This window comes from Heloderma suspectum, chromosome 10, assembly GCF_057233095.1.
Source record: "Heloderma suspectum isolate Gila_16-S chromosome 10, 16-S_ref, whole genome shotgun sequence".
NCBI lineage: Eukaryota > Metazoa > Chordata > Lepidosauria > Squamata > Helodermatidae > Heloderma > Heloderma suspectum.
The window spans coordinates 2,539,354-2,567,234 of NC_139467.1; the positions used below are offsets into that span (position 1 = coordinate 2,539,354).

A 27,881-nucleotide genomic window follows, 5' to 3' on the forward strand; every position below is an offset into this window, starting at 1 on the left:
GTGTTTTGGCCTTTAGCAGTGAGCCCTGGGTTCAAATCTCTGTCATGAAGCTCATCGGAAGCCCTTGAGCAAGTCACCATCTCTTGCCTAACCTCCTGTGCAGGGTTGTTGTGAGGATTAAGCCCAACCTCCCACCCCCTGGTGTGCTACCTGGGGCTACTTGGGGGAAGAGCTGGATATCATTGTGTTAAAGCAGCCTTCCCAACCTGGCCATGCTGGCTGGGAATGATGGGAGTTGTAGTCCAACACATCTGGAGGGCACCAGGTTGGAGAAAGCTGCATTACAGAAATGTGTACTGCTTAAGAGTGCTGTAAAACTTATGCTGAAGCAGGGGTTTATATGATGAAGCTATATCTTAAGTATATAACTGAATGTCCAAAAGGAATAGAATAGTGGACGCTGAGTGCAATAGCACCCCCCCCCCCCAAGTATCTTATCAGTAGTTTCACTCCAAAGTCATCTCCTCCATCCACTGGCCAAAAGCAGGGTGTGTCATAAAAGGATGTTCTGTTCTAATTGGAAACAAATAACCGAACAATGGTGCATAGCTGTTGCTGGTGCTAGTTCTGCCCAGAAAACCTTCACCGCTGGTGGGAAAACGACCTCTGGAGCACTCTCCAAATTCTTCCACTGCCCCACCAAGCTGAAGGTAAAACCAGTGACGGAGAACCCTCTTGTTTTTGTGATCGAATCCCTGATGGGCCACCGTATGTAACTGATGGCCCCTTTTGATGGCATGTGCTTTTTCTGCAGGACCTCCCATGTTCTGCCCCTGGCCTCTGCATTTAAAGGCTGTCTGGCAAAGGCCTCTCTCTACTCAAGAGTTGCTGCTGCTCAGAGCAGACAACACTGGGCAGGATGGACCAGGCGTCTGTTCAGGCAGAAGGCAGCTTTGTAGGATCAACCACAAACTCATTCCAGTCTTGCAAGTGTGGTTGTCTTGGGACTTCACAATGCACCCTAGCTGAGTGCCTTTTTCTGATTTAGCACCATGACAAGCTGCCCTGTTGCTTCACCAGCACTCTCCACCACCACATCCCACCCAATGCAGTCAGACTGTCCGAAACCTGGATCCTTGCCTTTTGCCACGCCATACTCTGTGAGCTGGAACCAAAGTAACCCATTCCAGCCTCTGTGTAGTTCTTGCTCCCCATGCCCCCCGTGCCCAAGTTTGGCGGCACATGCCCTTGGCCCCCATTTACCAGGCCCCTCATGGTGCCCGTTGGGTGGGATGGGGTGCAGGCACATCGGCAACCATGGGTAGAGGGCAACCCCTTCCTGGGAAGGAGGATCAGACGGGGGCTTCCAAGGAGATTGCAGGGAGGCTGCATAGCTTTGGGTGAGCCTTGGGAGGTGGCAACGGCAGCTCGCACAGCCATGCGGCCTGCAGAGCGGGCACTGCGGGACCCCTTTCAGCCCACAGCCGAATTCCGCTTCCGAGATGCTCTTGGGACTTGTTGCGGGTGGTCTGAAGGCAAGCGGCAGGGCCAGAATCCCAGCATGTTGCAGCTTGAAGCTCTTCCTGCCAGTGAAGAGAGGCACTTCAACTGTTTAGAATGGGGGGGGGCATGCAAAGGCCAAGCAGCCGCCAAATGATTGGGGGCGGGGGGAGTGAGAATCTTTTGGTGATGTGAGGAAGGGGGCATGAGCACTGGGGGAACTCCAGAGGGCTGGAGTCCACTGAGCCACGGCTGCTTCCCATCTTTCCAGGTGCGCCTTTCTCTGCCACCGGAGATGATGATCCAGCTACCGTGATGGCGCGATTTGGCAAGCTCTGACAAAAGCAGACCTTACAAGACCTGGGGTATTTAGCAGCACAAGTTTAGCAAAGCTTCTTCACAAGCCAGCCAAGCAGGAGATGACTGTCCCACGTTGTACAGGCAGAATAACTCACACTTGGATGGACTGTTGGGCTCTGAAACCTCTTCTTACTTTTCCCAACGCATTTAGAGCTGGGATGGGAGAGAATGCAGATGCGAATCCACGCACCTTGGCTCCCTGCTCAAGAACTGTGTGTGTTGTGCACGCGTATGTGTGTGTGTGGGAGACTTCAAGGCCTCTGGGGGCCTAAATCTCCCTCTGAGATTCCCAGAAGTAGGAGGGGCTGTGCCCATCATGCTGCATTTCTTGGTCAAACTGAGATGGGGATCTTGTCCATCCAATGCAGACTGTGAGCCCTCACAGAGGGCCAGCCTCAAGATGTTGCTTTTTAACTTTTCGTGCAAAGGTCAGGCAGTCGAGAAGGGTCCTCTCCCCTTGGCTGTCCAAGTTTGGCATCCTCCCAGAAGTGCTCCTGTCTGTGTCCTGCAGGCTGCAGCTGGCCTTGGACAGAATGATAGGCCCAGGGTTCAAAAGGTGCAGCACCATTTGCTCATATTCAGCCACTGGAGCGTGCCCTTGCAGAATTTCCATCTTCCTCCACGCAGTGAGCCCAGTGTCTCCCTGCGCCATGCCCGCCTTCTTTGCCATGCACAGAGAAAGCAGCTTCTGAGGCAGAAAAATGTACCTCCCGGCTCTCCCATTTGGGAAGAAATGGGGCAGAAAAGTATTCCTTTGTGTGCACAGAGGGGTGGGGTGGGATAGGCAGCTTGAGGGATTCTCAGTGCCTGGGCAGGCATTCATGGCCCTGGAGTTGCAGGTAGAGTGTGTGCAAATCCTCATGCCAGCCACACCTGCGGCTTTGGGGGTGCAGTGGGGTGGCACATGGCCTGTGCTTCCTGTGGACCTTTTCAAGAGGAATTTGCTTGCACCATTTCAGATTCCTCCTGTGTTAACTGGGTTTTTTTCTTTACAAGGCCCCTGGTGATAGATACTGTTGGGCAGTAGGGAATTTAGAAGCTACCACAGGGGTGGGCAGATGTTTTGGACTACAACTCTCGTAATCCCGTACCTTTGGTCCTGCTGGCTGGGGCTAATGGGAGTTGTAGTCCGGAACACCTAGAGGGCACCAGGTTGCATACCCCTGATGTAGAGGTTGTAAAATCTTGAGTGTGTCTGGTTGATATGTTTCTGTAGCCTTCCTCGACCTGGTGTGTTGGACTACAACTGCCATCATCCTCTTCCAGCATGGCCAACACATCTACAGGGTAGCAGGTTGGGGAAGGGCTGCTTCCCCACCAGTGCTGGTGTGTCAGCCTCTGAAGGCAGGGTATCTCAGCGATCAGACAATCACCTCCTTTCCTTCAGCTCATTTGAGAAGGCCTGCCCTGCCTACCGAGGGGGGTGTCCTTGTGCCAACCCTTATAAGTGTTTGGGACCAGGTAAACAAGAATGTATTTGCCCCAGCCATTTAAATCCAGGAATGATGTGGCTTTATCAGCCTACTGTTCTGAGTATTGTTTGGCAATGTGATTGTAATGCTGTCTTAACCATGGCGCATGATTTTTAAACACTGTTGCATTTTGTCCTATTGCAATTGTCCAAGGGTTGTCATGTTGGCTACCTTAGGGGAGAGTGCATTTGGACGTCGCTTTTAATTCATCTCTGGTAGAATTTATTGGTCTTCTGAGTTGGGCAAATCACCTTGCGCATGGAGGGCAGGTTTGGATGGGAGGACGCTACAAAATCTGGAGTTTTGGTGATTCAGAAATGGGGTGATGAACTTTTGGGAGTAATTTCTTTCACCTGAATCAACGAGCAGTGAGTGACTGCTTGAAGATACCTGTGGCCTCATCTTGTCATACTGACAGGAACCTTGGTCCATCTAGTCCAGTACTGGCAACAATGACTAGCAGCAGTGGCTCTCCCGGGCTTCTGGCAGGATTCTCTCCTCACCCTCCCTGGAGATGCTGCTGGGGACTGAGCCTGGGACCTTGAGCATTGAGCAGGGGGTTGGACTCGATGGCCTTGTAGGCCCCTTCCAACCCTACTGTTCTATGATTCTATGATTCTGTGACCTTCTGCATGCCAAGCAGGGGCTCTGCCTCTGAGCTACGGCCCTTCCCTGTAGACCTGCAGATGTTAGGATTTGCTGGATATCCCTAATTCAGAGGTTTATCTCCCTTATTCTTCTCAGGTTGACTTCTTGTCTTTACCTTTATCCTGCTCACTTTATCCTGCCTTGAGGTTTGAAGAATGTTACTAGCTTTTCATCAAGCCTGCTTAACTCTTGGAACAGCTTGACAATTGCTAAGTATTTTTGCAAAACAGCACAGCTCCTCTGCAAAGCACTGCATGACCTCAGCTAATGTGCATGTTTTTTAAGATACACTTGGCTAAACCTGCGCAGCTACTAAGAGTCCTTTTGACTTGCTGTCTTTTTACTGGCCCCACAGCCACCTGCCACAGAGACATTCAGTAAGTGAAGCTTCAGTCTTCAGTCATGCCAGGAAAACCTTAACCTGTTAAGTGACAGGGAAAACATCACTTGCTAAACTGTCTGGCCAGCTGCTGATAAAGGCAGAGGTGCAGGGCCAGGAAAGAAAACCGGAAGTCTTTAAAAAGGGGATTAGACAAGTTCATGGAGGACAAGGCTGTCGGTGATTGCTAGTTATGATGGCTGTATATTACCTCTGAATGCCATTTGCTGAGAAGCAGCGGGGGGGAATTGCATTCCAGTCTTGCTTTGGGCTTCCCATTGGGTCATCTGGTTGGCTACTGTGGGAATCACTGGGGCTAGTTTGGCCTTTGATCCAGTGCTTCTTACGGGGTTCGCTTGCTATGCAGTTGCTCTGCTGTAAGGCTTTGAAAGCAGTGAGGCCTAGGAGCGGAGGCAGAACTGGGCTCCTTCTTGAACTAGGTGAGGCCCTCTTAGAAGGAGCAAAAGTACTGGAAGATGCTAATCGGTAGGGAAGGAACCAGCTGGCCTGGAGCAAGGGGGTGAGCAGGGGAGGCAGCGACAGCCGCAGGGAGATATCACCAGAGTGGAAGCCTGAGCCACGAGGGCCAAACTTATTTGATGGCTCCAGCAGGATCCTGCAAGGGGGGACCTGGAAACATTTGTCAGCAGGCACCAGTAAGAAGCAGCCAAGAGAACCAGGCACCCGGCAGGGTGTTTTTCTGGTCTAGGGCTGCAGGTATTTTTGCTGGCCTCGCTCCTTGGGCAGGAGGGTGCTGTTGCACTCGTATCCTGCTTGCGAGTTTCCCATGGGCAGCTGGTTGGCCATGGTGTGAACAGAATGCTGGACGAGACAGACCCTTGGTCTGATCCAGCAGCGCTCGTCTGACGTTCTTATGTCCTTGCCTTTAGCAGCAGCCTAAAGGGTCTTCCCCGCAGCGGCCCCATTTGTTGTTGTTGTTGTTCAGTCGTGTCCGACTCTTCGTGACCCCATGGACCATAGCACGCCAGGCCTTCCTGTCCTCCGCTTTCTCCCAGAGCGTGCTCAAGTTCATATTCATTGCATCGGTGATGCTGTCTAGCCATCTCATCCTCTGCCGTCCCCTTCTCCTTTTGCCTTCAATCTTTCCCAGCATCAGGGTCTTTTCCAATGACTTTTCTCTTTGCATTAGGTGGCCAAAATATTTGAACTTCAGTTTCAGTATCTGTCCTTCCAATGAGCAGTCAGGGTTGATTTCCTTAACTGATTGACTGATTTGACCTCCTTGCAGTCCAGGGGACTCGTAAGAGTCTTCTCCAGCACCACAACTCGAAAGCATCGATTCTTTGGCGCTCAGTCTTCCTTACAGTCCAGCTCTCACAGCCATACGTTACTACTGGGAAAACCATAACTTTGCTTAGACGGACCTTTGTTGGCAAGGTGATGTCTCTGCTTCTTACTATGCTGTCTAGGTTTGCCATAGCTTTCCGCCCAAGGAGCAAGCGTCTTTTAATTTCATGGCTACAGTCACCGTCTGCGGTGATCTTGGAGCCCAAGAAAATAAAATCTGTCATAGCTTCCATTTCTTCCCCTTCCATATGCCAGGAAGTGATGGGGCCAGATGCCATGATCCTAGTTTTTTTAATGTTGAGTTTCAAACCAGCTTTTGCACTCTCCTCTTTCACCCTCAACAAGAGGCTCCTTAGATCCTCTTTGCTTTCTGCCATTAGGGTGGTATCGTCTGCGTATCTGAGGTTGTTGATAATTCTCCCGGCAATCTTAATTCCGACTTGTGATTCATCCAACCTGGCGTTTTTCATGATGTACTCTGCATGTACGTTAAATAAGCAGGGTGACAATATGCAGCCTTGTTGTACTCCTTTCCCAATTTTGAACCACTTGGTTGTTCCATGTCTGGTTCTTACTGTTGCTTCTTGACCCTTGTACAGGTTTCTCAGGAGACAGGTAAGGTGGTCTGGTACTCCCATCACTTTAAGAATTTGCCACAGTTTGTTGTGATCCACACAATCAAAGGCTTTAGCGTAGTCAATGAAGCAGAAATAGACATTTTTCTGGAATTCTCTTGCTTTCTCCATGATCCAGCGAATGTTGGCGATTTGATCTCTAGTTCCTCTGCCTCTTCGAAACCCAGCTTGTAGTAGTTCTCAGTTCACATACTGCTGAAGCCTAGCTTGTAGGATTTTGAGCATAACCTTGCTGGCATGTGAAATGAGCGCAATTGTGCGGTAGTTTGAACACTATTTGGCACTGCCCTTCTTTGGAATTGGAATGTAAACTGACCTTTTCCAGTCTTGCGGCCACTGTGGAGTGTTCCAAATGTGTTGGCATATTGAGCGCAGCACTTTAACAGCATCATCTTTTAGGATTTTAAATAGCTCGGCTGGAATACTGTCATCTCCACTAGCTTTGTTGTTACTAATGCTTCCTAAGGCCCATTTGACTTCACTCTCGAGGATGTCCGGCTCAAGTTCAGTGACCGCACTATCATGGCTATCAGCGACATTCAGATCTTTCCTGTCCAGTTCGTCTGTGTATTCTTTCCACCTCTTCTTGATCTCATCTGCTTCTGTTAGGTCCCTGCCTTCTTTGTCCTTTATCATGCCCGTCTTTGCACAAAACGTTCCCTTGAGATCTCCGATGTTCTTGAAGAGATCTCTAGTCTTTCCCATTCTATTGTTTTCCTTGACTTCTTTGCATTGTTCATTTAAGAAGGCCTTCTTGTCTCTCCTCGGTATTCTCTGGAACTCTGCATTCAGTTGGATATATCTTCCCCTTTCTCCCTTGCTTTTTGCTTCCCTTCTTTCCTCAGCTACTTGTAAAGCCTCATCAGACAGCCACTTGGCTTTCTTGCATTTCTTTTTCTTTGGGATGGATTTCGTTGCTGCCTCCTGAACAATGTTACGGACCTCCGTCCATAGTTCCTCAGGCACTCTGTCTATCCGGTCTAATCCCTTAAATCTATTCCTCACCTCCACTGTATATTCATAAGGGATATGATTGAGGTCATACCTGAATGGTTTAGTGGTCTTCCCTATGTTCTTCAATTTAAGCCGAAATTTTGCAACAAGCAGCTCATGATCTGAGCCACAGTCAGCTCCAGGTCTTGTTTTGACTGACTGTATAGAGCTTCTCCATCTTTGGCTGCAAAGGACATAATCAATCTGATTTTGATTTTGACCATCTGGTGATGTCCGTGTGTAGAGTCGTCTCTTGTGCTGTTGGAAAAGAGTGTTTGTTATGATCAGCGTGTTCTCTTGGCAAAACTCTATTAGCCTTTCTCCTGCTTCATTTTGTACACCAAGACCATGCTTGCCTGTTATCCCGGTGATTTCTTGACTTCCTACTTTGGCATTCCAATCCCCTATGATGAAGAGGACATCTTTTTTTGGTGTTAGTTCTAGAAGGTGTTGTAGGTCTTCATAGAACCGATCAACCTCAGCTTCTTCGGCCTCAGTGGTTGGGGCATAGACTTGAATTACTGTGATGTTGAATGGTTTGCCTTGGATTCATACTGAGATCATTCTGTCATTTTTGAGATTGTACCCCAGTACTGCTTTTCCCACCCTTTTGTTGACTATGAGTGCTACTCCATTTCTTCTAAGGGATTCTTGCCCACAATAGTAGATATGATGGTCACCTGAATTAAATTCACCCATGCCTGTCCATTTTAGTTCGCTGATTCCCAAGATGTCGATGTTCAATCTTGCCATCTCATGTTTGACCACCTCCAGCTTACCTTGATTCATTGATCTGACATTCCAGGTTCCTAAACAATATTGTTCTTTACAGCATCGGACTTTCCTTTCACCACCAGACACATCCACAGCTGAGTGTCCTTTTGGCTTTGGCCCAGCCACCTCACTCTTCCTGGCGCTACTTGGAAATTCCCTCTGCTCTTCCCCAGTGGTATATTGGACAGCTTCTGACCTGAGGGGCTCATCTTCCGGCGTCATCTCTTTCAGCCTTGTGATACGTTCCATGGGGTTTTCTTGGCAAGAATACTGGAGTGGGTTGCCATTTCCTTCTCCAGTGGACCACATTTTGTCAGAACTCTCTGCCATGACCTGTCCGTCTTGGGTGGCCCTGCACGGCATAGCTTATGGCTTCACTGAGTTACGCAAGCCCCTTCGCCACAACAAGGCAGTGATCCATGAAGGGGAGCGGCCCCATACCTCTGGTATAAGTTGCCATCAGGGGTCTGCCAGGCCCCATCATTGCAGGCTTTTAAGAAGGCGCTGGAGACCCACTTGTGTTCTCTGGCCTGATTATGCTCGATCAGACTGGGGTTATAACTGTAGTGGTGTACTAGGTTCTGTCTTATGCTGATGTTCATTGTTCTGTGGAACCTTTGCTGTTTTTATTACCACATTGGCTTCTTATTGGACATTTTATTATATGCATTTTATTGTTGTATGCCGCCTTTGGAGGGCTCCTACCCTGGAAGACTGCCTATAAATATTTTAAATTTTAAAAATGCTAAATAAATACACACATTAGTGAGTGGAGCTTATTCTTCCTCCTTTTCTCTATGCCAGGGAAAGCTTCACTTGCTAAAATCTTTAAAACCTGGGCTGCTTTTAAAGCCATATAAGCAGGACCCTGTTAAAAGAAAAGGTAGCAACTAAGAATGTGGCCACATAGCAATGGAGATGGTCACCTAACCCTTAGTTTGATGGCTTGATTCTGGCAAGTCCTAACGCAAGCAGACCTTGCAAGACTTGAAGTCTTTAGCAACTCAGGTTTAGCAAAGCTTCACCCACAAACCAAGCAGGGAGATGACTGTACTGAGACTTATATATAGAATAACGAGCACTTGGATTGACTGTTGGCTTTTAAAGTACAGCCATAGGAAAACTCTTTACTTGTCCAAACACATTTTGGAATAGGAAGGGACTGCTGGGCCCTACTGTCCATGGGGGTCATGAGGTAGGGAGACGTTTAGGCCTCTGTGGGCTTAAATCTTTCTGGGATGTTCCGAAGGGAGGAACCACCCCGTTGGGTCTCTTGGTCAAAATCTGGATGGGAGGCCCCAGTGCTCTGCTCCACAAGGATTGTGACTGAGATCTTTGTGAACCTGGCCAGAATCCCACTCTAATAAGCACCTCTCATCCTCCCGACAAACCTCCTTCTGATGGGATGGGGGGACCCGCCTTCTCTCTTCCCTGTGAACGGATGGTGTTTTGTTGCAGGGACAGGCTCCACCCCAGGAGTGGCTGCCTTTCAGGTTGGTTTTCATACCAACCCACTCTTTTTGTAGACCAATTTTAGGAAGAGTCAGGCTTGTCTCCATGGGCCTGGACTCATAACTGGTTCGTGGAGATTTTTTTTTCCATGATCAGACTGAGTGAAAAGAAGCAAAGCAGTGAATTGGCAAGCCAGTGGCTGGCAGTGGAGATGGGTGGGTGTGCCATTTTCTCCTTAGTTGGGTCCCTGCCACCCCAGCTAAGGAACTGTGCTATAGCAGAGGGACCCCCAAAATTTCATGATAGTGGTCCAGCAGCGTGGAACTTTGGAGGTTGCAGTGGCCACTACTATAGGCAGCTTTAAAAAAAAAAACACCCAAAAAACCTATGTCCTACAGCCACCTTCCCCAACCTGGCACACTCCAGATGTTTTGGATGACAACTGCCAGCACCCTGACCACTGGCCATACTGGCTGAGGCTGATTGGAATTGGAGGCCAAAACATCTGGAGGACAGGAGGTTGGGGAAGGCGCTCTACTTTAAGGAAGCCTGGGTATGTGTAATCAGAATAAATTCCTATTCTTCCCCTGTCCGTCCCTGCCTCCGTGTCCTGCCCTTTCCTCTGTTGTCTCCCCTGTGTTGAATTACAAATTGTAAGCTCTTCAGGGCAGGAGCCTGTCCTATTATACTTTTGCAAAGCACCGTGAATATAAATGCTGCTACTGTAATGATGATAATAATAAGGGCTAGATCGATTTAGGTAGTGCCGACGAGAGAGATTTGGATTCTGGGACCATGGGCTATACTTCCTGGAAGATGGGCTGTTGGCAAGGGACGGGTTGCACCTCACAATGGATGGGAAGAATGTGTTTGGCCACAGCATGAAGAACTTCATCAGGAGGGCTTTAAACTGAATCCTACAGGGAAGGGAGATGTAATGCTGGGGGTAACAGTGGACGTAGGCGCATGCACTGCAACGGAGACAGCAGCTCTGATAGCGCCCAATAACAGTCTTCAGACACATGTAGGAAGAAAGCCAGACTATGAAGCACATGGTCTTCGATGTCTATATACTAATGCCCAGAGTATGGGAAACAAACAGAATGAACTTGAACTCTTAATACAGGAGGGAAATTATGACTTGATAGGTATAACTGAGACTTGGTGGGATGACTCTCATGACTGGAATACAGCAGTTGAAGGATATAACTTGTTCAAAAAGAACAGGAGGAACAGAAGGGGAGGTGGGGTTGCACTGTATGTGAAAAATACATATCTCTGCACAGAAATACAGGAGGAGGAGCTTGGTAGCCCCATTGAGAGCATCTGGATCAAAATAAATGGAGCAAAGAATAAAAGGAACCTGGTGGTCGGAGTCTACTACTGGCCACCCAACCAAGGAGAAGACGAGGATGAAACTTTTGAAAAGCAAATAGCCAATGTTTTAAGGAAGCATGATGTAGTAGTAATGGGGGACTTCAATTTCCCCAATATTTGTTGCGAGACAACTTCTGCAAAACATGGCCCCTCCAGGAAATTCCTGACTTGTGTGTCGGATAACTTCCTCCTACAGAAGGGAGAGAAAGGAACTAGAGGATTGGCTATCCTTGACTTGATCCTAACCAACAGAGATGACTTAGTAGATAAAGTAGCAGGTACAGGAACTCTGGGGGAAAGCGACCATGTTATACCTGAGTTCTTGGTTCTAAGGGAAGCAAAAGCCGAGTGTAGTCAAACGCATACCCTGGATTTTAGGAAAGCTGATTTTAATAAACTCAGAAGAATCATCAGTAAGGTCCCATGGCAAGCGACGCCAACGAGAAAAGGAGTCCAAGATGGGTGGGAGCTTTTAAAAAAGGAAATTCTCAAGGCACAATCCCAAACAATTCCAACAAGAAGAAAAGGTGGAAGACAACAGAAGAAGCCAATGTGGCTTCACAAAAAGCTTAGAGATGACCTGAAAACAAAAAAGGGCACATATAGGAAGTGGAAAGAAGGCCAAGCAACAAAGGAAGAGTACAGGCAGGTAGCACAGAATTGCAGGGATGGCGTCAGGAAGGCTAAAGCTGAGAACGAGCTGAGGTTAGCGAGGGATGCTAAAAACAACAAAAAGGCTTTCTTCAGCTACATGCATAGTAGAAGGCAGAGGAAAGTAATGGTAGTTCAGCTATTAAATAAGGATGGCAAAACGATAACAGATGACCAAGAAAAGGCAGAGGTGCTCAATTCCTACTTTGGCTCAGCCTTCTCCCAAAAGAGAGTCTGTGACCCCCTTGGCAAAGGAAGTGCAGGCTGAAGGGGCAGGATTGCAGCTTGAGATCGATAGGCATATGGTCAAGGAACACCTCATTACTTTGAATGAGTTCAAATCTCCAGGGCCAGATGAACTGCATCCTAGAGTAATAAAGGAACTGGCAGAAGAACTCTCAAAACTGCTGTCTCTTCTCTTTGAGAAATCATGGAGGATGGGGGAAGTGCCAGATGACTGGAGGAGGGCTAATGTTGTCCCTATCTTCAAAAAGGGTAAAAAGGAGGAACCTGGGAACTACAGACCAGTCAGTCTGACATCAATCTCTGGGAAAATGCTGGAGCAGATGATAAAGCAATCCATCTGGAAGCACCTGGACAACAATGCCGTCATTACTCGAAGCCGACATGGATTTGTCAAAAACAAGTCCTGCCAGACAAATCTGATCTCATTTTTTGATCAAGTCACCTCCCTTGTGGACCGTGGGAATGCTGTAGACATCATATACCTCGACTTCAGCAAAGCTTTCGACCAAGTGCCCCATGATCTCCTGATGATCAAACTAGCTCAAAGTGGGCTAGATGAGACAACGATCCGGTGGATCCACAGTTGGCTACAGAATCAGACTCAAAGAGTGCTTATCAATGGGACCTTCTCAAGCTGGGGAGAGGTAACGAGTGGGGTACCGCAGGGCTCAGTCCTGGGCCCAGTGCTCTTCCACATTTTTATTAATGAATTGGAGGAGGAGGTGCAGGGAATGCTGATCAAATCTGCAGATGACACAAAATTGGGCAGGATAGCGAATACTTTGGAAGACAGAAACAAAATTCAAAGTGATCTGGATAGACTGGAGAGCTGGGCAGAAAACAACAGAATGACATTTGATAGGGATAAATGCCAAGTTCTGCACCTAGGAAAAAGAAACCAAATGCAGTTACAAGATGGGGGATACGTGGCTCAACAACACTACAAGCGAGAAGGATTTTGGAATTGCTGTACATCGCAAGCTGAATATGAGCCAACAATGTGATGTGGCTGCAAAAAAGGCCAATGCTCTTTTGGGCTGCATTAATAGAAGCATAGCTTCCAAATCCTGGGAAGTACTAGTTCCCCTCTACTCAGCACTGGTTAGGCCTCATCTGGAGTACTGTGTCCAGTTCTGGGCACCACACTTGAAGAAGGATGCAGACAAGCTGGAGAGGGTTCGGAGGAGGGCAACAAAGATGATCAGGGGACTGGAAACAAAGCCTATGAAGAGAGACTGAAAGAACTGGGCATGTTTAGCCTTGAGAAGAGAAGACTGAGGGGAGATAAGATAGCGCTCTTCAAGTACTTGAAAAGTTTTCACAGAGAAGGCCAGGATCTCTTCTTGATCATCCCAGAGTGCAGGACATGGAATAATGGGCTCAAGTGACAGGAAGCCAGATTCCGGCTGAACATCAGGAAAAACCTCCTGACTGTTAGAGCAATACGACATTGGAACCAATTACCTGGGGAGGCGGTGGGCTCTCCCATACTGGAGGCCTTCAAGATGAGGCTGGACAGCCATTTGTCAGGGATGCTCTGACTTGGATTCCTGCATTGAGCAGGGGGTTGGACTCAATGGCCTTGTAGGCCCCTTCCAACCCTACTATTCTATGATTCTATGATTTGTAAAGGAGAGATCTATGAGCGGCTCTTGATCATGGGAGCTATAAATGGAACCTTCACGATCTGAATAGGAGAGACGGTCACCCAGTGTTAGAATTCCCACTTTGTGTGCAGAATGTTCCAGGTTCAATCCCCACCATTTGAAAAAGGAATCGAGTAACAGGCAGTGGGAGACCTGCTGGCCATCAAACTAGACAATGTTGGTTAGATGGGCAACTAAGAATGCTTCCTGTGGTCCCTTGAAACTCAGGTGCTGGTGACATGCCACAGAGGATGTCTCTCCCCTGTGTACTCTGCTAGTGAGTTTCCAGGGGGCACCTGGCTGGCCGCATTTGGAGAGGGACCACCTGGCTAGGTAGATCTGCCTTCTCTAACCTGGTGCCTTCCGGATGTGTTGGGATGCAACCCCCATCATTCCCAGCCAGCATGGGCGTGGCAGTCCAACACATCTGGGGGGCACTAGGTTGGGGAAGGCCGAGGTAGACCCTGGTCTGATCCAGCACTGCAGCTCTTGTGTTTGAAACATCTCCCAGTGGAGGTTTACCAGAGTAGCTCTTGAGAGAAGTATCAGGCCTTTTAATTTTAGTTAGATTTAGCAGCCGTGGTTACGGTATCGTGTGTGTGTGTGTGTTTTAATATACAGTTCCAAATCTAGCTCTTGATTTCTACAAAGGCCTGTGCTAGGACTCCAGCCTGCCTCCCTGAGAGAAACATCTCCATGGCAAAGGACGCCCCATAGAAGAAGGGGCATCAGGCCACCTTCTCCGGGCCTGGGCCAGGGTGGAGAGAAAGGCCCCTGGCCCTGCTGCTGCTTCTCTTGATCTCTGTAATCTCCTTGGACTAAAGCTCTTTTGCTGCCTAAGCTTGTTAAGGCAACAAGCCTCTGCAGAGAATATCCTGGGACTCAAGCCTACCAGACTGGGATACCTTGGTCAGCCTTGCTCGGAAGGAGAAGCAGCCCTGTTCAGTACTGGATCCATGTTTTTGTGGGCCCTTGGAGAAGATGCCCTCCCTGCTGCTCCTGCTCTCCTCCCCTTCCTCATCACTGCTGCCACTGGCTTGCTTGCCACTACTACTGGGGTTTGGGCCCTTGGCTGGTGCCCAAACATGCCGGCCCTTGACTCTGTTCCTGGTTCCGCTTGATCTTGAGTTTGCCCTCAGACTGCAAGGGCCAGAAATAACACATTTTAAGACTGCCTGAAGTTTATTCTGAACTAGGGCGGAGACATACATTTTGGTCAGCTACGTGGACCCTCCCCCCCCATCCCCTGAAGGGACTTGGCTTTCCACCCTGTGGAAAGGGGGGCTTGCTCAATCCAGTTAATTGGCAGCCCAACTAGTTCATTGCCACCATCTAGCTTGTTTCTGTTTTTCTATCCTGTGGGATCATAGAATCATAGAATAGTAGGGTTGGAAGGGGCCTACAAGGCCATCGAGTCCAACCCCCTGCTCAATGCAGGAATCCAAGTCAGAGCATCCCTGACAAATGGCTGTCCAGCCTTGTCTTGAAGGCCTCCAGTGTGGGAGAGCCACCACCTCCCCAGGTAATTGGTTCCATTGTCGTATTGCTCTTACAGTCAGGAAGTTTTTCCTGATGTTCAGCCGGAATCTGGCTTCCTGTCACTTGAGCCCATGATTCTGTGTCCTGCACTCTGGGATGATCAAGAAGAGATCCTGGCCTTCTTCTCTGTGACAACCATTCAAGTACTTGAAGAGTGCTATCATATCTCCCCTCAGTCTTCTCTTCTCAAGGCTAAACATGCCCAGTTCTTTCAGTCTCTCTTCATAGGGCTTTGTTTCCAGTCCTCTGATCATCTTTGTTGCCCTCCTCCGAACCCTCTCCAGTTTGTCTGCATCCTTCTTCAAGTGTGGTGCCCAGAACTGGAAACAGTACTCCAGATGAGGCCTAACCAGTGCTGAGTAGAAGGGAACTAGTACTTCCCAGGATTTGGAAGCTATGCTTCTGTGAATGCAGCCCAAAAGAGCATTGGCCTTTTTTGCAGCCACATCACATTGTTGGCTCATATTCAGCTTGTGATCGACAACAATTCCAAGATCCTTCTCACTTGTAGTGTGGTTGAGCCACGTATCCCCTATCTTGTAACTGTGCATTTGGTTTCTTTTTCCTAGGTGCAGAACTTGGCATTTATCCCTATGAAATGTCATTCTGTTGTTTTCTGCCCAGCGCTCCAGTCTATCCAGATCACTTTGAATTTTGTTTCTGTCTTCCAAAGTCTTAGCTGTCCCGCCCAATTTGGTGTCATCTGCAAATTTGATCAGCATTCCCTGCACCTCCTCCTCCAAGTCATTAATAAAAACATTGAAGAGCACTGGGCCCAGGACTGAGCCCTGCGGTACCCCACTCGTTACCTCTCCCCAGTTTGAGAAGGTCCCATTGGTAAGCACCCTTTGAGTCCGATTCTGTAGCCAACTGTGGATCCACCGGATCGTTGTTTCATCTAGCCCACTTTGAGCTAGTTTGCTTATCAGGAGATCATGGGGCACTTGGTCGAAAGCTTTGCTGAAGTCGAGGTATATGATATCTACAGCTTTCCCATGGTCTACAAGGGAGGTTACTTGATCAAAAAATGAGATCAGGTTTGTCTGGCAGGACTTGTTTTTGACAAATCCATGTTGGCTTTGAGTAATGACGGCATTGTTGTCCAGGTGCTTCCAGATGGATTGCTTTATCATCTGCTCCAGAATTTTCCCAGGGATTGATGTCAGACTGACTGGTCTGTAGTCCCCAGGTTCCTCCTTTTTACCTTTTTTGAAGATAGGGACAACGTTAGCCCTCCTCCAGTCATCTGGCACTTCCCCCGTCCTCCATGATTTCTCAAAGAGAAGAGACAGCGGTTCTGAGAGTTCTTCTGCCAGTTCCTTTATTACTCTAGGATGCAGTTCATCTGGCCCTGGAGATTTGAACTCATTCAAAGTAGTTAGGTGTTCCTTGACCATATGCCTATCGATCTCAAGCTGCAATCCTTCCCCTTCAGCCTGTACTTCGCCTTTGCCAAGGGGGTCATAGACCCTCTTTTGGGAGAAGACTGAGCCAAAGTAGGAATTGAGCACCTCTGCCTTTTCTTGGTCATCTGTTATCGTTTTGCCATCCTTATTTAATAGCTGAACCACCATTACTTTCCTCTGCCTTCTACTATGCATGTAGCTGAAGAAAGCCTTTTTGTTGTTTTTAGCATCCCTTGCTAATCTCAGCTCATTCTCAGCTTTAGCCTTCCTGACGCCATCCCTGCAATTCTGTGCTGCCTGCCTGTACTCTTCCTTTGTTGTTTGGCCTTCTTTCCACTTCCTATATGTGTCCCTTTTTGTTTTCAGGTCATCTCTAAGCTTTTTGTGAAGCCACATTGGCTTCTTCTGTTGTCTTCCACCTTTTCTTCTTGTTGGAATTGTTTGTGACTGTGCCTTGAGAGTTTCCTTTTTTAAAAGCTCCCACCCATCTTGGACTCCTTTTCTCGTTGGCGTCGCTTGCCATGGGACCTTACTGATGATTCTTCTGAGTTTATTAAAATCAGCTTTCCTAAAATCCAGGGTACGCATTTGACTACACTCTGCTTTTGCTTCCCTTAGAACCAAGAACTCAAGTGCAACATGTTCGCTTTCCCCCAGAGTTCCTGTAACTGCTACTTTCTCCACTAAGTCATCTCTGTTGGTTAGGATCAAGTCAAGGATAGCCGATCCTCTAGTTCCTTCCTCTACTTTCTGTAGGAGGAAGTTATCCGCCACACAACTCTGGAATTTCCTGGAGGGGCCATGTTTTGCAGAAAACATGCAGATCTTTTGTAGGATCTTGTAGGGCTGCTTTATTTGTTTGCAGCATTTTCATCTCACCCTTTAGCCAAAAAGGCTCCCAAGGTGGCTTACAAAGATATTTCTTGAGACATCTGGCCTGTCTTAGCGAAGAGCAAATTTCATCCTCTACAGCATAAACAACTTGAAGGTGGCCACGTTGATTTGTTAGTGGGAGGGGGGGAATCCCCAAAGCCACAGTAGAGCGACACCTTTGTGAGGGCCAACTAAAATGTTGCAAAATAGCAAGCAAGCTTTCTGGGGTGTGGAATGCAACTACTTGGCCCTAGTAAACTTTAGGTATTGGCTAGCTGTGGTTTTGGGGGGGTTTCATTCTCCATGTGAGATTAGGATCCGGGGTGGGCAGCCTTCCCCAACCTGGTGCCCTCCAGGTGTGTCAGACAGCAACACCCCTCATTCCCAGCCAGCATGGTTGGGGAAGGTCGCTCTATGGCTTCTGCTGCTAACATCCCCCCCGTAATCCTTTCTCGCAGTCTGTCTGTCCTCCCTTCTGCAGCCTCTTCCCTGCCTGCGAATTGTACATAGAAAGAATTCAAAATCCTGTTGGAAATTGGTGTATTCCAAGAGCAGAAGATACTCCCTCCTGCACGTTATACCCTTCACACTTTACATGTCACCCCATGCTCCCATTGGGAGCACCAGTGCAAATGCAGCTGTCTTGCCGGTTGCTGTAAATTTTAATTTGAGCCAATGCTCCCCAGGTGAACAGGTGAAGTGACACCGGCCGGAATTCCTCTGTGCATGCACTGTGTGTGTGTGTGTGTGTGTGTGTGTGTTTCGTACCACTCAGTACCCCTCTAAATACATGGGCTGAAGGAGGCGTTTGTCAGGCAGGATTGAGCTGCCACACCTCCCTCTTTAGGAATGGAGCAGTGCCTGGAATTGGTTGTACAGTACTGAGTACAGAAATATGGATGCTTTCTGCTGGTGTTGTGGTATTGTGTGGGTTTTTAAAATACTTTTTTAAAAAAAGATGTTTTAAAAAGAGTCTTAGGTATGTTATTTACATATTTAATCTCTATACTGCTTACCTTATCAGAAGATATCTCTAAGTGGTTTATAGAATTAAAATGCATAATTACAAATACAAAAACTCCTCAGTTAAAGTGCTTAAAATATTTACAACCAAAGCTAAAAGGACAATGAGTAATAAGCAGAGTGACTCGTCAGCAGAATCATTCAGGGAAGGTTTGGCTAAAGAGACAGGTCTTTAGTGGGCATCTAAAACATGCCATGTGGGGAGAGCATCCCATGAGGTGGGTGCCAGCACAGAGAAGGCGTGCTTCCAGGTATGGTGTGGTTGGGGGTGTGGATGGAAGGTTAGGCTTAGAACCTTCCTTCTCTTAGTGCACAATCCTATGCATGTTTAGGCAGAAAAAGCCCTACAACTCCCAGCATTCCCACCCATGAGAGTTGTAGGACTTCTTTCTGTCTGAACATGGGTAGGGTGGTGCTCTCATGCTCCTAATGATGCCAGCAGCAGTGCTCGAATTACAGGAGGCCTGGCCCCCTCAGCGAAGGTATTTATGTGTCGATTACATTTTTACCCTGCCGCTCCGCCAAGGAGGTCATGGCAACATACATGGTTCTCCCCTCCCATTTTGTCCTCGCATCAACCCTGCAAGGTAGGCTGGGCCAACATATGGTGCCTGGCCCACCCAGTGAGCCTCACGGCTGAGCTGGGATCTTGGCCGGGGCCTCCCGCAGCCTCGTGTGGCGCTCTAGCCCCCCCCTTGCCTCCCCCGGGGCCCTCTGGAGGCGTTGGACGACAACCACCATCATCTTCAGGCAGTGCGGCCGCCGGCTCATCACGGTCCAGGCTTTGGCCGTGCTGGCTGGGAATGATGGGAGTTGCAGTCCAGCCCCTCTGGAGGGCCCTAGTTGGGGAAGGCTGCTCTGACCAGTGCACCACGCTTCCTAGCTCCAGGGCACCGCCCGAAGGGAGATGCGGCAGGCACCGTGCTGAAGCTGCGCAGGGCTGGGCGCGCTCTTTGCTCGGGGGGGGGGGGAGGCCACCCGGGAAGCCCACCCGGGAAGCCCGTGGAGCCGTCTGGCGTCCCACGGGGGGCGAACGGCGACCGAATAAATAATACAAGTAACGTGCGAGCTCTTGGAAACGGGGGCCCCAGAGATGGCAAAATGTGCGGGCAGTCGGGGAGCCGGGGCGCGGGGCATCTGGATTTCTTCGACGGCCCCCCGGCTCCCTTCCGGGCGGCGGCGGCGGGGGCGGGGGCCGGGGCCGGGGCCGGGCCCCGGCCCCGCGCCGGCCGGGCTGAGCGCGCCTCCCTCTCGCCCGCAGCACCAGCGCTGCCCCGCGGTGACGCTCGACCCGGCCCCCGGCCCGGCCACGCCGCCGCTGTCCCCGCAGCCCTCCACCCTGGCCAGCAGCCGCTCGGAGAAGGGCTCGTCATGGTCCAGCCGCTCGCTGGGCGCCCGCTGCCGCAACTCCATCGCCTCGTGCGCCGACGAGCAGCCGCACATCGGCAACTACCGCCTCCTCAAGACCATCGGCAAGGGCAATTTCGCCAAGGTCAAGCTGGCGCGGCACATCCTCACGGGCAGAGAGGTGAGCGGGGGCGCGTCCGGAGCGCCGGCGGGCGGGCCGCCCCCTCCCGCCAAGAGGGGCGCTGCGCTCGGGGGGCGCGCGGGCGGCGGCGGCGGCGGCGGCTCCGTGCGCTCGACAGCGCCGGGAGGCGCCCGCGCCCTCCCCGCTCCGGAGCTGAGGCAGCCGGGGGGGCGGGGGCCGGAGGAGACCCGGGAGCGCAGCAGCGGAGGCCTTCGCCGGCCAGCTGGGTGGACTTCGCCGCCACCAGCCGCGGGGCCGCTCCCGCGGATGCCTCCGACGGGGCGGGAGAGCGCTCTCGGCGGCTCGTGGCCGCGAGGGCTGCGCGGAGCCTTCGCGTCCCGCCGAGGAGGGGCTGATCGCGCGCCCTCCCCGCTGGCGGGCTCCCCGCTGGCGCCTCTGGTGCGCCGCTGCCTGCGCCCCTCCGACCTTTTGGCCCGGTCCAGCAGGGGCCCCACGTGCCCGGGGGCTGGAGCGGCCGCGGAAGGCGCGCCTTGGGCGGAGCAGCTGGCCCCCGCTGCAGCAGGGACCCCCCTCGCGGTGGTTCTGCCGGGAGGCCAGCCGCGGCCGCGGTGCCCGCTGCGCGAATCCGTGGCCCACACAGCCTCCGGGGGAGGGGGAGGGGAGCGGCGTTAGCCCCGCCCCGCCTGGGGCCTGCCAGATGTGCTGGGCTGCAACTCCCATCATTCCCAGCCGGCATGTTTGTTGGCTGTGCCAGCTGGAACTTCATTAAGGGCACCAGGGTAGGAGACGGGAGCGATCCACCAGGAAGTGAACATGTTGTGTGTGAGTTGGGGTGCATGTGTTTGCATTTAGGTTTTCCTCCTCAGAAGGCCCCCCAGGACCACTTTCAGGGCTGGAGATGATGGTGGGGGGCAGTTTGAAATTAGTCCTGCCCCCTTCTCTGCTGCTTCTTTGGGGGCCAGCTGCAGTTGGACTACACTTGTGATAGGGATGCAACCCACAGATTGCACCAGGGCACCCATTCCTTCAGCAAGGCAGGAGAGAGGCCTTTCATCCCCCCCTGCTCCCCAGTTTTAAACTACCAGACTGATTCTCTGTGTTGTATTTCTTCAAGGTGGCTATAAAAATAATTGACAAGACGCAGCTGAACCCCACAAGCCTCCAGAAGGTGAGTTGCTTGTTTTAGCAAGTAGGGTGGGGGCGGGGGGAGATGCAGCCCATGTTTTGCTGACGGTAGGTGGCGAAGTCCAGCTGGGCTGCCTGTGCACATGCCAGAGGCCCTCTTCAGAGAGCAGGAAGGATGAGTGTGCACATGGGGGAGAGGGGGCTAGGAGGCCACTGTGGGGCGGGGCCTAGAGATCCTGGGGTGGGTCATGTCCTGGACAGCTCAGTGTCAGAGCACCTGCTTTGCATGCAGAACTCCCAGGTTCAGGACCAGCAGGCATCTCCCATAAAAAAAACCCAGATCAGGCAGCAGAGGACACTGGGAGATTTGACTCTGCAGAGAACCCAGAGAGCTGCTACTGGTTGGAGTGGGCCAGCCTTCCCAATCTGGTGCCTTACAGATGTGTTGGGCTACATCTATCACCCCCAAACCATAGCTCTCCCATGTTCCCATCCAGCCCATGGAGCTTGCAACATACAACGCTCCATAACAATCCCATTCCCTTCCTGTGGAGCGAGGTGGGGGTGGGGTTCTGTCCTGGTGCCCTCCCCCAAGTCTGACTGTTTTCCTTGTCCCTCGGCCTCCAGCTTATGATTGGGGGGGGGACGTGGGTATTCTCCTGCTACCTCCATGGCCCCCACCCCACCAAACCATCAACTCACCCCACCTTTCCAGCCAGCTCCAATCCTGGGCAGGTGAGCGGGGGAGAATGGGGGGCAGAGAGGAGATGCTTGTCACTCTCCTGATTCTCCCCCCTTCCCTAATTAGTGCCTGGAGTCCAAGTTGGTCGCTGTGGTAACGCCATCTCCTGCTAGCATCTCGCTAAGGGGGAGGTGGGGGGGGTTGCTAATTAGTGGCTGGATTTTCCAGGCCAAATGAGCCTCAGGGAAGGTGGGGGGAGCAGGAATGGCTGCCCCTCCCACCTTCAGATTACTCATTCCCTCTGGCAAGAGGGGGGGATGCTCCACGCCCAAAGGGGTGAACCACCCAGTCTTCCCAGTTGTGGAACCAGATGGGTGCCCTGGCACTCCAGTTTTGGGGAGGTCTCAATATCCCGATCCAACCCCCCTCCCCGCAAGACACCTTTGTCTGCCTTGAAGATTCAGCTCCGTTTTGGGCTGAGAGCCCCCTCTACCTCCCTTAAGTCGGTGCTGCCCACCTTCGTCTCCCAGCTGGTCCATTGATAGCGCTGTCTGTGTCAAGAAATAGAGAATGTTCCTAAAATGAATGGATAGAAGTGTAGGACTGACATGTACGAAGATACCTTTGCTGCTGTTTTGTTTTCATTATCTCTCCTGCTCCTATGGCTGATGGTTGCTTTAGACTTACATGGAAATTGCTTTAGAAGTTCCTCCAAAAAAGTGTTATGCAAATATCCATATAATTTATTATTAATTAATAATATTTATTAATATAATAATCTATCCAGTCCACTCATCCAGGTCCAAGGCAGGGCTATCCACCCACCAGTTTACTCCAGATTACCCCACACCCTACATGACCCACAGTCGGAGAGGGTGGAGGCCATCTCAAATGCAGCATGTACAGAGCATAAGCGTAAAGTGCTCCAGATGACTTCAGCATGTGAGCCAAGCTGCAGACTGCAGGCCAGGCAAAACACTGCACAGGCTAAAGCAGTTCTTGACTTGTGGGGGGAAAGGTTGGGAAGGCTTCATGGAATCCACAAGTCCCAGCCCCCCTCTTGGCCAGTTTTAGCCAACTCCCCAACAACCCTCTAAAAACAGCAGCAAAGAGCACTGCCACAAAACCTGGTGTGGGGGGGAGCATTTTCGTCTGCCTCCCCTGCCCCTATAATTTGAACACTGGTTTAAAGCCTGCCCCACCTAGGGATGAATGTGAAACCAGGGCTTGGCTCAAACACGCAAAGTCATGTTAACAAAGAGAGGGCCTCTGAACATGTGCAGAATACCTTTTTGCCACTGCTGGTTCAGCGTAGCATGCTCCCTGCTCCTAGGATTAGTGGGAAGGGTTCCCAAGTCAAGTGTCAGCACCTCTCTTCTTTAGAAAGCTATCCTTCCTCCCAGCATACACTTTTTCTTCTGTGGGATTTTCCTGTGAAGGAATCATTTGGAGTGAAGGTGGGGGGTGGGGGTGGAATTTTGCATCTGGGTGGATATGGCAGGAGAAAGGAAGACCTAGTTTCCTGCTCTCAGACCTTTTCCTGAGAAGTCCACGCAGCTGCTTCCATTCCGAAGAAGTGTCCGCATGTCTTCCCACAGTGGGGACCAATCTGAAACACTGGGGGGGGGGGCGCGTCGTGGTGGGTCCAACCCTTGGCAAAGAGATTGGGAGGGTGACTGGCCAATCCGTCTTTCCATTGTTTTTCTTGCTTTTGCAGCTCTTCCGGGAAGTCAGGATTATGAAGGGTCTGAATCACCCCAACATTGGTAAGAAAGGAGCCTGAAGCGGGAAGTGCCCCCCCCCCCCCCGCCTGGGTCCAGGGTTGCTCTTGGCAGCCGCAGCTTGCTCAGCAAGTGAAACGCACTGAGGCAGAGCCAGAGCAAGCGAGGGGTGTCCATGTCCAGGGGCAGTCTTGCCCTGATTCCACACTTATCCCATATAAATGTAGGACTTCACATTAGAATTCACCCCCGGAAAACCTCCGCTTGTATTTAAGAACATCAGAAGAACCCTGCTGGATCATACCCATGTCCATCTCGTCCAGCATTCTGTTCACACAGCAGCCAGCCAGCCGCCCATGGGAGACCTAGAAGCAGGATACGAGTGCAAGAGCACCCTCCCACCCATGTTCTCCAGCAGCCGGTGTGCAAAGGCACACTGCCTCTGGTACTGGAGATGGCATGTAGCCATCAGGACTAGTAGCCGTTGATAGCCAGTTTGTTTTTGGAAGCCCAGCCTTCCCCAACCTGGTGCCCTCCGGATGGCCTTGCTGGCTGGGAATGATGGGAGTTGTAGTGCAACATGTCTGGAGGGCACCAGGCTGCTCTAGCCCTGACGGCACTGAAGCCATAATGAGCCAGTAGAGTGCAGTGCAACCTTCCCAACCTGGTGCCCTCTGGATAGGTTGGGCCAGCGGAGGCTGGTGACGCTGATGTCAGTGGGGCAGTAAATCCACTCTGGGTTTCAGTCAGAACTGTAAAGGAGCTCTCCAAGGTGCTTTGTTCCATACCTTGGAAAGCTCCTTTGGAGTTCTGACTGGTTCTGAATGAAATCTAGAGTGGATTCACTGCCCCACTGACATCAGAGTCACCGGCCTCCACTGAGTTGGACCTCAACTCCCAGCTAGCATGGCCATGCTGGGAATTGCAGTTCAACCCATCTAGGGGGTGCCAGATTGGGGAAGGCTGGTGTAGCGGACTTTCGGACTGGAGGGGCTTGGCTCTTTGTCCCCTCTCAACCGTGAAAGCGAATCCCTTGGCCTAACCTACCTCACAGGGTTGTTATGGGGGTCTCTTCAATTTTTATCCCCACAAGACTCTGGTGAATGACAGTATGGAAATGTAATGGAAACATGTGGGCAGAAGCCTTTCAGTGGCGAAGGGTGGGGCTCTCTAACCCTCTTTGCTCCTCCCCAGTGGCTGAAGGAAGCAGGGCAAGGCAGGCGTAATGTGCCCAGTTTTATTCTGTGGGGTGTTTCGGTGGCAATTTATTTTCCTGCAGCACATAATCTCCATTCAAAAATTCTCCCAGAGTTTATGCGGCGCAGCATGGAGCAGATCTATTCATTTGCTAATTTTTTATGTTGCTTTTTGTACCCCACCCCTCAAAAAGATTTCAAAGGTTTTTGCGAGAAAACAGAATGAAAACAAACAAAAACAATCCAGGTTTAAAAAACTAAAGTCCACATGGTTCCCAGTGACAGGCAATCTTCCGGGGGGGGGGGGGGCTTTCTCTTGAGCGGAAACCCCTGTATGAAAGCATCCTCGGCGTGCACAGGATGCAATAGCTGAGGGGACGTTCCATCGCTTTGTTGCAGTGAAACTCTTCGAGGTGATCGAGACGGAGAAGACCCTCTACCTGGTGATGGAGTACGCCAGTGCCGGTAAGTCTGCCCTGCGCTCCTGCTCCCCTGGCCTTTTGTGCCTGCCAGCAGCACTTCTTGACCCGCCTTCTTCTTTGGAGGTCTCCCTGTTTCCATCTCCTTCAGGTTCACATTGAATAATAAACAGTCATTGCATGTCAGACTAGGGGGCAGGGTTGGAGCACGGCTGGGCAGCCTGTGGCCCTGCAGACGTGGTTGGTCTGCGACTCCCACCCTGCCTGGCCATTGGCCATCCTGGCTGGGGCTGATGAGATCTAGGGCTGCATGTTCCCGATCCCTGGCTTGGAATAATCCAGGACTTTACCCCAGAAGCCAGCTCCATGGCTGAGACTGACCCTGGGGGTGCCCAAGTCCATCAAAAGCAGAGGTGTGGAGTGTAATGACAGCGGTGCGGGACCAAGAAGCAAACCCTGCTTGCCACTCAAGCTGGCGACTGTGCACGCTCCTCCTCTCTCTTCTGCTGCTTCACTCTCCTGGAGCTGCTAAAATTATTCCCCTGATCTATTTAAAATATCCCCAGCTCTCCACCCCCACAGACAATGATGCCTCCCTGGCAGCTGAGCTCTGGGCAACAGCCTGCTGGTGGAAGCCAGCATCAGAAGCCAGAACAGGGTTGAGATGAACGCCCTTGTTTCTCCCTCTCCCCTCTTTCCCTCCCACTGAAAGGTTGGGTAGCGCTGTAGCTGAAGGGTACCTTCCCCCCTGAACTGGTTTCTGCAGTGCTTCAAAGCTGTTTGAAGTCTTTGAATAGGAAGCAGCATAATCAAGCTCCCTGATGTGAATGTCCTTGCGCCATGTGTCTGCCCTGTTGCCAAATTCTCTGGCTGGCCAGCGCAGGCATTTTCCTGCCACCTGTGGTCCACTTGGTGGCAGTGCAAGAGGTCAGGATGGCTCAGCAGAGTAGAGAAAAGCCAGCAGAGCCCATGTCTTCTCCCCTTTCCACCTTACTTTTGGTCTCCCTCTTCTCCTCCCCTCTTGCCTGCTTCTGATATTTTGAGTGTGCTGCATATCAAGTTATTCCCCCCTTTTTTTAAAAAGTTTTTAGTCTTCTTTCCGCTTTCAAACTGGGGTGCCAAGACCTGAAGTTATTCTTGAGGCCTCCTGAAAAGGGGTTTCAGGTTGGCATGCTGGGGAGGCTGTTAAGGGGGTGTCCTGGCAATGGTTTCCTCCACTCCTGTAATGCAGAGACAGATCTCCTTTTCCCTTGGTGACACCCCAGCCTTCAGTGCAGGGAGCACTGTGCATTAGGCATGTACAGTAGCAGAGGTCTAGCACAGTTGGCTATGACAGAGTTGGCGGAAGATATTTTGGTGTCTGAGATGGAAAATCCAAATGGCGCATGCCCGCTCAACATGGAATGCTGTCTGCTGCAAAGTTCTTCTGCACTATTAGTAATTCTTTAATCAATTAGTTTTTAGTTGCCTTTCTCTTAAAAAAGATCCAAGGCGAATTACAACATTATTAAACCATACAAAATGTAAAATAGAAACAATTCCCATTTTAAAAGACATAATAAAACAACTAAAAGATCAGTAAAGACCATAACCCAAACAATGGAAGTGCTATGCCTGGGAGCAGAGGGAAGTTCTGACCTGGAACTGCACTGCATTGCATCCTGTTGCTATGGGGCTTGCATGGGAGAATTTGCTGGTGGATTGGGCCTCTTGGCAGGTCAGACGTGTCTGCCTTCCTCTTTGCTGCCTTTGATGGCACCCAGCGTCTGCCACCCGAGGCCATCCATGGGCCAGGAGGAAGCATCCCTCCTGGCCCCCAAGATCCAGGTGAGGCTTAAGTCTGTCTTTTCCCTCTGCAGGAGAAGTCTTTGACTACCTTGTTTCCCACGGGCGCATGAAGGAGAAAGAAGCACGGGCCAAGTTCAGACAGGTTGGGAGAAGAGATCTGAGTTTGGAGCTGAGTCTCTTTGTTCTGTGGATCCCAGCAAGGGGGCAGACGGGTCCATCGGCCTGGCTGTGTTGGCAGGGAGACAGAGGCCTGATTCCAGCCCCCCCCAAGGGACTCCTTAGCAAGTCCAGGTTGCCTGTTGGCCTTGCAGTGGGGAATGTGGGTTGGCCGGTGTTTGCCGTGGGGGGACAATCGGCTGCTCCCTGCGCCATGCTGGTTTCTCGTGGCCAACGATTGATTTCCCCACTCCGGCCTCTGGGGCATAAGGATTGATCTTATCAGCCTGCATTTGCTGGCCTTAAAATGGGGCACACATGATTCTTCTGGGTTGGGGAGGGAGCATCCTTTCAACACAAAGGGGAAAGGTTTGCAGGGGTGTTGCACATGGACAGTGACTCTTCTCACCCCTAGATTGTCTCCGCCGTGCATTACTGTCACCAGAAGAACATTGTACACAGGGACTTGAAGGTGAGACGCCCCTGTACAGCTCCTATCTTTTCCCCCTCTTCCCCACCAACAAAATCTCTCAACAAAATTGCTTCCTTCTGCCACGAGCCCGGTATGTTTTGGTGGAACCACTGAGCTGGTGAGGCTTGGCACTGGGCTTCCATCTCTGCCCTGGACTTCGTGGCACAGCCTCAGGCTAATCACTTTCCTCTAAGCCTCAGTTGTTCCATCTGAAAGTTGTTCCATGCATGGAAATAATTACTACCTGCCTCTCGGCGTGGATGTGAAGTTGAAGGTTAGGGATAGAAGATACGGAGGCTTCTGGGAACTGAAGCAGTTTCTCAGCTTTGTGCTGGGCTCGATAACTAGAAACATTCATCCAGGTGCCTAAAAATGTCATGCGCGTCCCTAACAACTCTGAATGTTCCCGCATGCTTGGAGGTGGCAGCGCATTTCGTCCTTTTATATTATATGGTACCCCTTCCGAACCTGGTGCCCTGCAGATGTGTTGGACTACATCTCCCATACTTCCCAGCTAGCATGGCCAATGGAAGTATGGGAGATGTAGTCCAATACATCCTCAGGGCACCAGATTGGGGAAGGCTGCTAAAGGGATTGTCATGGGAAAGACC

General features: G+C 50.9%; 1 protein-coding gene across 1 annotated transcript in view; it reads left to right on the plus strand.

Moving 5' to 3' along the window:
- The first annotated feature begins 19,315 nt into the window (after positions 1–19,315).
- Positions 19,316–27,881, plus strand: part of MARK4 (microtubule affinity regulating kinase 4) — a 28,491-nt gene continuing 19,925 nt past the window's right edge. Inside the window, exons 1-6 of the mRNA XM_084814444.1 lie at positions 19,316–19,750; positions 20,826–20,879; positions 23,236–23,284; positions 24,835–24,900; positions 26,714–26,784; positions 27,214–27,270. Coding sequence (XP_084670570.1) covers positions 19,316–19,750; positions 20,826–20,879; positions 23,236–23,284; positions 24,835–24,900; positions 26,714–26,784; positions 27,214–27,270 — 732 coding nt within the window. The remainder of the gene's footprint in view (positions 19,751–20,825; positions 20,880–23,235; positions 23,285–24,834; positions 24,901–26,713; positions 26,785–27,213; positions 27,271–27,881) is intronic.